At 42.2% G+C, this 10,411-nt stretch overlaps 1 protein-coding gene across 2 annotated transcripts; it reads right to left on the reverse strand.

Moving 5' to 3' along the window:
- Positions 1–1,764: 1,764 nt before the first annotated feature.
- APOH (apolipoprotein H) lies at positions 1,765–9,757 on the reverse strand. Of its 2 annotated transcripts, XM_066566032.1 has the most exons (8): positions 9,657–9,757; positions 8,093–8,269; positions 7,270–7,366; positions 5,875–5,951; positions 5,087–5,275; positions 4,295–4,474; positions 3,003–3,200; positions 1,765–2,192 (listed from the first exon to the last, which is right to left on the reverse strand). In XM_066566032.1, exons 1-8 carry the CDS (start codon positions 9,718–9,720, stop codon positions 2,122–2,124), a joined length of 1,053 nt encoding a protein of 350 aa, XP_066422129.1. In that variant the 5' UTR covers positions 9,721–9,757; the 3' UTR covers positions 1,765–2,121. The 2 variants fall into 2 exon arrangements, with proteins under 2 accessions (XP_066422129.1, XP_066422130.1); XM_066566033.1 differs by lacking the exon at positions 8,093–8,269.
- Positions 9,758–10,411: the final 654 nt, after the last annotated feature.

The raw sequence follows: 10,411 nt of genomic DNA on the forward strand, positions 1-10,411 counted from the left end.
CTCAAAAATACAGAAAAAAAAAAAAGAAAGCAGGTCTCACTGCCTCATACCAGCTTCTGGAACACTTCGAGTTGCAAGACATTATTTTTCAGCCCTTGTGAGCAAATCTTTCATGTCTGGAAAGTTGTGATTCACAAACACCTCACTACTTCAAAGAGTTAACAGGTCACAGGTTTTTTTTTTCTCCCTCTTCTTGCTTCAGGAGAGTAGATAATAAATTCAGCATGTGAACATTGGCTCCTAAGGGTGATCCTTTCAAGTGTTCCAGTGCTTCACATCCAGTGAGGAAGCAGGGCCAGCTGATTTGTTCAGTCATTCTTCTGCTGTATGGGTAAGTAGAACTGGGAAAATTTCCTTAGAAAAACCTCAGTTTTCCCTGGGCAGCTGTTTTCTGTGCAAAACACAAGGCATTTCAGGGACAAGCTGCATTTGGGTGGCAGTGAATGCTAAGTTTGCTTACGCCAATTTCACAGGGTTTGCTGTGACACACGAGTTAATATTAAACTGTGTTTGGTATCTCAGCAACTGTCCTGAACATCCTGATCCCAGAGATGGACCCACACCACATTTAGACTGGATTTCCAAATTCATTGTGGTGCCAGCTGAGCTATGTATGTGTTAGAAGGACTTATGGGTATCTTGGCCTGCAAACTTCATTTGAGGATCCCACCTAAATGTGTTCAACCAAAATATGGCACACGCTGCAACAAAATGCCCACTTCGGTTGCCAGCATGAATTTTCTGTCTCTGCATAGAAAATTAAATTGTTGCTGAGTACAAAGTACTAAATACTTAATAATAGCTGCCTCGATCTCTCCTTAAAAATAGGAAGCATAAGGATGAATTATATCAGTCATACTATTAAAATATTCATATGCAGCCTTACCAAAAAAAAAAAAACCAAGGAAAAAAGATAATTAGAATATGTTTAGAGTTCTTTAATGGCAGCTCTACCATCTTACAGGTATCTTGATCTTAATGTTAAATGGTCCTTTTAAAACTTCTGCAGTGGATTATTACTTACTGTGGAGCTCATGCTTTTTATCAAAGAAAAGGCTTTTAAACTGCAGAGGGAACCCTGTATGACTCATGACAATTTATTGTAAGTGTACCACAAATATTTCTGTATCACTTTCTAGTATGTTGAAATTATAATTACTTTTTCTGAATGAAAATACAGACATAAGCACAAAACTTGCCAGACTGGATCATACCAGTAAGCTGCCTGTATCATAAATCAAATTAAAAGCACAGTTTACTTCAGAGCTACTTAATGATCAGAGATCAGAACTATTGCTCAATGGTGACAGTTCTCTTAAAAAAAACAACAACAAAAAAAACCCCAAAACTGAAGCAATTATGTTGTGTAATATTGAAACAGAGGTAAAAATTAACAGTGGTTTAAAACAGTTTCAGGTGAAGTTAGAATCTCTAAAATGTAAATAGTCTTACTAACTGAAGCATTTTTTTAAAGAAATATTAAAAAACCCTTTATCTGATGTTGTTGATGTTTAAATCATGGTTGGATTCTTGGCTTCTAAACTCATTTGGAAATCTCAGTCTTTCTACTTACGTAAATTCTGGAAAATCCCAGGCTCATGGCCCTCTGTCTATCTATAATTAAAGGTCCACTCCCTGTCACAGGGGAGTGGTAATGGAATCAGAACCCAGTAATTACTAATGATTAAGGCCTCTTGCTATAAATCAGTCTAGAGCTAAAGGATCTGATTGATGATTAGGTAATATTAAATAAGAACACACTAGTGGCTGAAAATCACTTTATTGTAAAGCAACTGCTATTGAGGAGGTCATTTACAGTTGCATAAATGTTGGAAATGTGGAGAGAGAAGCACTAGTGCAGGGATTTGGAAGAAGGCAGAGACAAGACAGTGGAAGTTAATGGCTGAAATGATGTGTTGTAGCTTGTGGGAGAGTGGAGGGGATGGTGGGAGGGAAGAAAGCATTCACAGATTCCAGAGTTCACCTGGAAATTTGCACTTACAGGACCTGAGTTACATTTACAAGACCCAAGTTACACTCACAGGACCTAAGTTTTTCTCTCCTATGTGGAATATTCTGTCTCAGTAAGGCAGAAGTTTAGTACTGGGTTATTTCTCTGCTTCAGGCTTCATCTTCACATGCTTTCATCTCTGAGGGGTCTTTCTTCACCAGAGTTGAGAAAAAGCCACGTTCTGTTGAAGACAAGTGAAGAACTTGGGTTAATTTCTTATAACATGACAGCTAAAAACAACAGCAAGGTGAGCAATCTTTGCATCATAGTGAAACTGTTGGAAGAAATGCACTTTTATTTTCTATCTTAATAAAGCTGAGCTAAGTGCATCAGAAGCCAAATGTGAGGAGAGATGTTTTCATTGTGGACAGGCTGTGCTTTTCCTTTGCTTAGAAATGAAACTAAAACTTACAAGGAAAATTCTATGGAAGGAATATTAACAAAACGAGTGTGAAACATTTCCTCTTGCTAGCAAAGTTGGTAATGTCTATTTATTTATTCTAAAAGCCTGAGTGCCTGTGAAGCTTTTCCTCCAGCATCAACTCCTCCCCACAGCTCTCATCTGCTTTTCAACACTCTTGGTCCAAAGTGTTTTCCTGATCAGCATAAGGTGTAAATAATTCACCAGAATAGGTGGGAATATGTCAGGTTCTCAAACCTGCAGCAGTGTTCAGGCTTTTTGTCCCTGAGGATTTGGGAAATCCCAGAATGTTTTACATTTGGCCTTTTCTTTGGGCCACTAACACTTTTAAGTAACATCTTCTAGAACAGGACAGGAATTAAAGCAGGGCTCTGACACAACCAAAGGAAAATTCTTGCTGAGCATTCTCTCTTCAGGCCATTTTCTTCCAGAATACCCAATAACTCAAACACCCCGTAATTCAAATAGCCACTCAAGTAGGGCTTGAAGATGAATTATGACATTGTCCCCCACATCAAGCAGTTGTAATTCCCCCACCAGGAGCTGGTTTGTGAGCAGCCTGCCTCATACCTTTAAAGCAGGCAGGGAGGGTGAAGTTGCCATCCACACATGCCACATCTACAGTGTAGGCACAGGATTTTTCCTTGTTCTTGCAGAAGAAGGATACAGTTTCCCCGTGCAGAATGCCATCCTTCAGGTCGTTCTGAACTCTCTTCTTCTCACCGTTGTACAATACTACAGCTTTCTTTACTGGTATTTTACATGGTGCTGGAAAAAAATCCAGTTATAAGGAGCAGGTTTGGAAAGGGGGTAGATCAGATCCCAGCAGAATTCTGTGTATGTGATATCTGGGAATGAAAAATGTGCCCTATATGCAGACAGAACTTCTGCTGGTATTAAAATGCTGAAGAAATTCAGACCCTGAAGCATAGGGTCAAAAGTCTCCAGTAAGAATCCAGCTTCAGTGTAATTTCTAATGACATGAAGTAGGAAGAGGAGAGGAAATACTCAGACAGAGTAAAGTTACATGGCTGATTATTGAAGTCAATCCAGATACATCAATGTCATACAACATTCAGTGTTGGGAGTGGGCTTAGATTATCAGGGCCTTGCAATTCCTTTTTTTAGCTTCCTTTTGAGCACAGCTCTTGCACAAAGGAGTGACTGTCAGAATTCAGGACATCCCCTCTGGCTGCCCTGGATTGCCTGAACCCCTGCCAGGGGGCTCAGAGACCCTGGCACAGAGCCCAAGACGCCTGTGACTTGATTATGACCCATGGAAAAAATTACCAACCTTATAGAAGGATCTGCAAGCCACGAAAGTCTCAGTAGAATAATAGTTAGTCTGTCACAGGGTGAAAAATAGATTTTTTGGGTTTTAGAATGGGGGTTCAGAGGACAAGATGGAGGGATCTGGGCATGTCCAGCCTTTCTCCTTCTCCTTCTTGGCCTCCATCTCCTGCTGTGATGGTGGCACTTTTGGATTGGTTTAGGGTAGAAGCTCAGTGTCTAACACAGGTGATGGGTATTGGGAAGTTATGGTAAATATTGTACACGTGGTTTTTAGTATAAAAAGATAACACACAGTGTGCCTCTGTCTGACCTGCTGAATGGACCTCAGCAGGCCAGAGAAAGAATTTTATAGACAAGAAACAATAAACAACCTTGAGAATGAAAATAGAAGAGTTCTGAGAATAGAAGAGTTCTCCTTCTTTGACTGCCAGGGAAAAGAGACTTTCCAACGCATCTCGGGGTTACTCTGAGCAGCAGAAGTCCCGAGAAGTGGCAGCTGAACAGTCAGAGCCGTGGTCAGGTGGAGGAGTTCAGTTTGGTCCCTGGTTCCTGGGGATGGGTGTGCTCACCTCTGCAGACTGGCTTTGTGGACCAGTTTCCAGTGTTCTCACAGCGGGAATGTTTGGATCCCTCCATGACGAAGCCGGTCTGGCAGCCAAAGCTGACACTCTCATTGTAGTGGTAGGTTCTGCGCACAGCAAAATCTATAAAGCCATTTTCTATTCCTGTTGGAGTGGGGCAGGTGACAACTAGGGGACAAAACCAAACACAAAGCTTTAGCAGTGTCACAGGTCAAAAAGACAGCTATAAACCTGAAAAATGTAGAAAAACTTTCATGGGCGTTCACTGCAGCCTCTTTCACAGGAAACACAGCCAGGGGAAAGACAGCTTAAAAACCACAACAAATAAATAAACATTCCTTGTTTTAAATACACATCCATTGCAATCTGTGGTTATAACATGACTTAAACATGGTGTAATTTAACTAAAAGCAGGGAAGTTTTTAGGACTGAGGGTAAGGTTGGCTGTTTCTTAGGTGAATCTGAGCACTTAGAATCAAATGCTGGCTGCACACTGGAGGCCAGGCTCAGGTTCCCCACTGTGCACCATGTTTAGCAGGGTTTGTTTATATAACCTTTACACCTGCAGCAAATGTTTTGTCAATCCCATGTTATGTGCCATGGGTTAGCAATCTCCTTGATCCACGAGCCTGAATGATTGCAGAATTCAGCTGCAGAGGGATTGTGCTGTATGTTTGCAATTACAGTTGTATAAAAAAAATAAAATATTGTTGTTCATTTAGTTTTGTATCTGCAATTCTCAGGAATGTTTTTTGGTGTGGATAAAAGTGAGTTACTCACCCTTGCACACTGGAATGCTGCTCCAGGTGCCATTGGCCATGCAGGTGGCTGTCTCATTCCCAATCAGGGCAAGAGGAGGGACACATTCAAACTGGACTGTGTCCAGGAAATAAGAGACATTTCCAGGATGTAGGCGACGGAAAGAGATGACCCCAAATTCCGGGAGCGAGGGAGGTGCACAAGTCACAGCTACAAAAGCACAGAATTCAGAAAATTCAGAAAAAGGTTTAAAGCATCCAGAAAAAAAAAAAAAAAAGCATTCAGAAAATTAAATCTTAACGATCAAATAATTGTGGAATCAGAGGAGCAACATTCTTATGACTAAATGAACCCACATGGAATCACAGCTGGCAAAATATAAATTAAGTTAAAAGTGTCAGAGGGGCCTCAGAGTATGGAATTCATGATTTTTGCTGGATTTTTCAGCTAATATTACTGCTTTTCAGTCAAGTGTTTTTGCAGGATAGGTTATGGCAAAACCCTGCATAAGTACAAAGGCATGACAATATCCTCTTTTTATACACAGGGAGGAGGAATTTGAGTGGATAAGCATCTTACCTCCAGCTGTAAATAGCATCCCTGATCCCGACCTTTTGTTCAGACCTTTCAACTACATTTCTCTAAAACCCACACGTAGAAAACCAAATATGCAGCATTCTGCTTGATTTTTCCCAACCAGCTGTTGCACAGAGGAGACTTCTGAATAAGAGTATATATAATTTTGAGCAATGCAAAGGAATATTTCTGGAATAAGAATAAGGATATTTAATTTTTATTGAAACACATACGTTGACAGTGGGGAAAAGTTCCAGTCCACTTTCCATCTGCCATGCACTGGCTTGTTCTTGACCCAACAAGGTTGTAGCTGGAAACAAACAGACCTGGTTATCAGAGCAGGGAGATCAATCAAAGATCTGCCATTTCTCATAAACAGAATTAAGAATTCAGCTCTGAAATCCTTTTCTACTTTAACAGTTCCTGACCTCAGAGGAAGTTTAGAATCAGATCTGAAAAACTGCTAATATCCAAATCTTGCAAAGACCCAGGCAGTAGGCGTGGTACAACGAGATGTTTTGTTGTTTCAACTTTATATTCTGTTTTGCATATTAATTTCTACAAGTGATTAATACTATGGGTGTATGTAAATAGCAAATATTGATCTGTGATTGCTAATGCAAATGGCATGCTTTTTTGGGAGGAGTTCCCAGTTAATTGTGGCAATTAGGATCAAATATTGGAAAGAATTCAGTGCTCTTAAAAACTAAAGTCACCAAGGTGCATTGTTATATTTTAATCTCAGACATTTCAAATCCATATGCACATTACACACTTCTCTCCCATCCTCTGTATTCACACAAATAGCATCTACTCTGAGTTTTAAAGAAATACCCATCATGAGTCTGGCATTTCAATATCACACAGCTGAACACCAGTAAATTAGAATTAACAAAACCAAATCAAGTCCCATTGCTACACTTGGTGTTATAGTTGAATTTATTTATTCCTTATCTTGCTCCTTTTTTACAGAAGGAGGTTGTTGAGGCTGTTGACACTTTTCAGTGAGCTCTAGGCTGTCTCACCTGTCCCCTTCCAGGTAAGCCTGGTTTTGTCATTAATTACCCAAGGACAATTAAATACATGCTACTATCAAATGCTTCCCTACATTTACCAGAACTATTTTTTTAAATTCATCCTTTTTCCTAAAGCTAACAAGTAGCCCTGAGGAAAAATGAATTTACTGCAGGTAAGTTAGGATTAACATCATGTTTTCATTTACTGAGCTTGGAAAGGCATAGAAACACAATTTCCAGTCCTCAGAGCCCAACAGCATAACTTTGATAGAGATTATCTACTCTCTGCTGTAGGATTTCATCTCATGATGTAATAAGAGGATTTGAAAAGCAGGGGAAAGCGGTCCGGAATAAATTTTTTGCATAAAAGCTCTGCTATTTTGGTGGTTTCCATATTTGTAAGACTTTTCTTTGGAGTAGCAAAGCTCCATAATGTTATAGCCAAGACTGAACAGAGGTGGATCACCAGACAGGCTTTTTTTTATGATTTCTGAAATGTAGATGAGTTTTTATGTGCAGTTTTCAATGTTCTCTGTCTTGCAGTGTGGCAGTGGGTGATACTACAATGTAATTTATGCTGTTTATTTAGCAGCAGGAGAAAGGAATACTTACCCTGGATCACATGAAAAAGTTACAGTGCTCTGGTACTGAAACTCTTCAAAATCCATTTTCCCATTCTGCAGGGGTGGAGGAGGGGGACATCTCTTTGCTGTTATTAAATATTAAAAAAGGATCATATTATTTCATGAGGCATGATATAATAATTTCATTATAGTGGGAACAAGTAGATCATAAAAGTTCGTCCTGGTGTCTTTCACATTTCTCCACTCCCAAGTACTACATTCCACAAGTCTGGCTGTTCGACATTTCCATCAAAATACAAGTTTTTGTACAAACATAAAATATTTTTAATACTCAATTGCCTGAGGAATGTAAGTTGTCTGCAATGAAATGATGGAAATGCATTTGAGGATGCAATAAATGCACGGGTTAAGCAGCATATGTTGTTAGAGAATGAGCACTGCTGGGCTGGGGTGGATGAAGGTTCCCCCTGTCCAGCTCCAGTCTCCATCCCCATCTGTGTACGTGACATTTGGGAATGAAAAATGTGTCCTACATATTGGCAGAACCTCTGCTGGTATTAAAATGCTGAAGAAATTCAGACCCTGAAAGCGTAGGGTCAAAAGTTTCCAGTGGAAATCCAGCCTCAGTGTAATTTCTGTTACACTGAGAGCTGGGGGTGAAGGGCAGCTGTGGGACACAGATGGGAAGACCCTTTCCATCACCACCCCTCTTCCACACACTGCTATCCTCCAAGAGGAGAGGGAAGAACCAGTGGAGAGAGACCTGCTGAAATCCATCCAATTCCTCTTGCAGATGATGGAATGCCCTTTCAGATGCGTGCACACAGGGGCAGGAGGTGCTGGGTACTCACGGAGGCAGAGCAGGGTGTTGAAGGCCCACTTGCCCGTTGGGAGGCACGTGTACTTCCTCTGCCCACTGTTGGGCATGAACCCGGGCCGGCACGTGTACTCCACTTCCTCACCCACTTCATACACCTTTTTGTCTACATTGAGTGTGGCAAACAACACTTCTGGTGGCCTGGGACAGACTGGAGGAAAGGAATTTACAAGAGGTTTTGTTTACAAGTTGGAGAGAGGTCAGGCGTGGTCAGGATCTGCTGCAGGTTCTCCAGTTAGCAAATTGGAGTTGTTTTGATTTCTCAGCTTGAAGCAGAGGATTCTCTATTGTTATGAGTTATGGTATCTCCCTGCCCTGAGCTTTTGTCTTCCTGAGGCAGCTGATGGCTGCCATAAGTATTAGCCAGAAAAAAATGTGGTTTTCTTCTTCTCCTCAGCAGCTCTACCAATGGTCCCAGTTAGATTTGGTGTCACTGTTTAAACTAAAATTTACTTTTCCTCCAAAATATTTATTTATGAAGGTGGTGCAGAAATTGAGTCAAGCTGCACCAAGGGAAATACAGGTTGGATATTAGGAAAAAGTTTTTTTACAGAAAGGGTGATAAAGTTCCGGAATGTTCTGCCCAGGGAGGTGGTGGAGTCACCATCCCTGGGTGTGTTTAACAAAGCCTGGATGTGGCACTGGGGGCCAGGGTTTGGGTGAGGGGTTGGGGCTGGGTTGCACTCCATGACCTTGAAGGTCTCTTCCAACCTGATCATTCTGTGATTCTGTGGATTCAATTACAGTAAATTGCCTTGGACAAAACAGGGTGAGAAGGACTTAGTAGCAAAGAAATGCCTTTCATTTTTAATCCAAATCCATTTGGTGGGCATCAGCCTGAAATCAGGTATTTTTTCTTGTAATTAAATTCCTTTTTTCCCCCAACTTTTCTGTTCACTGGGGCAGACCCTCTGTTCCATGAGGCAGCTCTGCTTCCCAAACGGCTTGAACACGATGCCAGCAGGAACAGCTCATCAGCCAGAGGGTGAGAACAGGAGGGAACAGCGAGGGAGGAACAGAGGGTGCAGCCTGAGCTCCTGCTGAGGACATGGAGAGAGGCTCCTGCTGCCATCGAGGGGAGAGCACAGAGGGACAGGGAGCTCAGGATGGAGAGATAAATGGCAAACACAAGGAGAGGAGACATGAGACAGTGCCCGGAGCTCTGGGTGTAGGGGAAAGGAGGAGAAAAGCGAGGCGGGAGCTGTGCAGGCACGGAGGGGTGAGCAGGGATGGAGCAGGTTAATTCCTGGCACACACAGTTCCCCCCTGGCACCCCGGCAGCTGGGTCCCACAACATCTGTCTGCATTTCTTCTGCTTTCCTTCGTCTTATGCTTTTGTACACAGCCACTCACCTCACCACAGGAAGAGACAGAGGAAAAAATGGAAAACGAAAAGAGAAGAAAAGCTCTCAGAGAAAAGCCCTGATCAAAACACTCGGCCAGGATTATCTAGAGTCTTTAAAATCCCGTTGTTTTCTCCGGTTTCCCCCATTCCCACCTGAGGATGGGGCTGTTCCTAGGAGGTGGAAGGCACTCACCTTTGGACGCGAGAGCGCAGTGGCTCAGAGCCACGAGGCACCCGAGCAGTGCCAGGGGATGCATCCTGCCAGTCCCCGACGTCCCGAGTGCCCCCAGGCCAGGGCTCTGCCCTTAAAAACCCACAAAAGGATGGTTACATATTAACTCTTTGTGTTTATTCCCATCCCAGTAAACAAAAGATAAAAGCTTCCTTGTGTCTCTGCTAATAAAGGCTGAAACAAGCATCACATGTTGCTCTGGGGGCATAATGCAGGAATTCAGATGGCAATTTCTGCTCCTCTCTGGCTGCTTCTGCAGAGCATCTCCTGCTGGGACCCATGGTGTTGGGGAAAACAGTATTCTCAGCATCTGTAGAGGATGAGGATATTTGGAATGCAAATTTGGTTTGAATAATAGAACTGTCACTCCGAGGCTCGTGTTTGTCACTGGAGCGTGGACATTTCTGTGTACCAAAGACTCCTGATAGTTATAGCAAAATCATTCCAGGGCAAAATGATCCGTTTTGGAGTGACATTGGTACTGGAATGTGCCCCCAGTGATGTACCAACCTCATGTCAGCTTACACAGATGATGATCTGGCCTGAAACTTGGGACTTCAGGGTCCTGTTTGATCTGATTCCTGTTGTCTTCCAATTACCAGTTAACCAAAGGCAGCAGAGACAGTGCTCAGTGCCAGCTCTGCAGGAAGGCTGAAATGATGATTCCTCTTCTTATTTGTGACAAGGGGGTCATAAATCAGATTTTTGGGTGGCAT

The sequence above is a fragment of the Molothrus aeneus genome, chromosome 26 (genome assembly GCF_037042795.1).
Source record: "Molothrus aeneus isolate 106 chromosome 26, BPBGC_Maene_1.0, whole genome shotgun sequence".
Classification (NCBI taxonomy): domain Eukaryota; kingdom Metazoa; phylum Chordata; class Aves; order Passeriformes; family Icteridae; genus Molothrus; species Molothrus aeneus.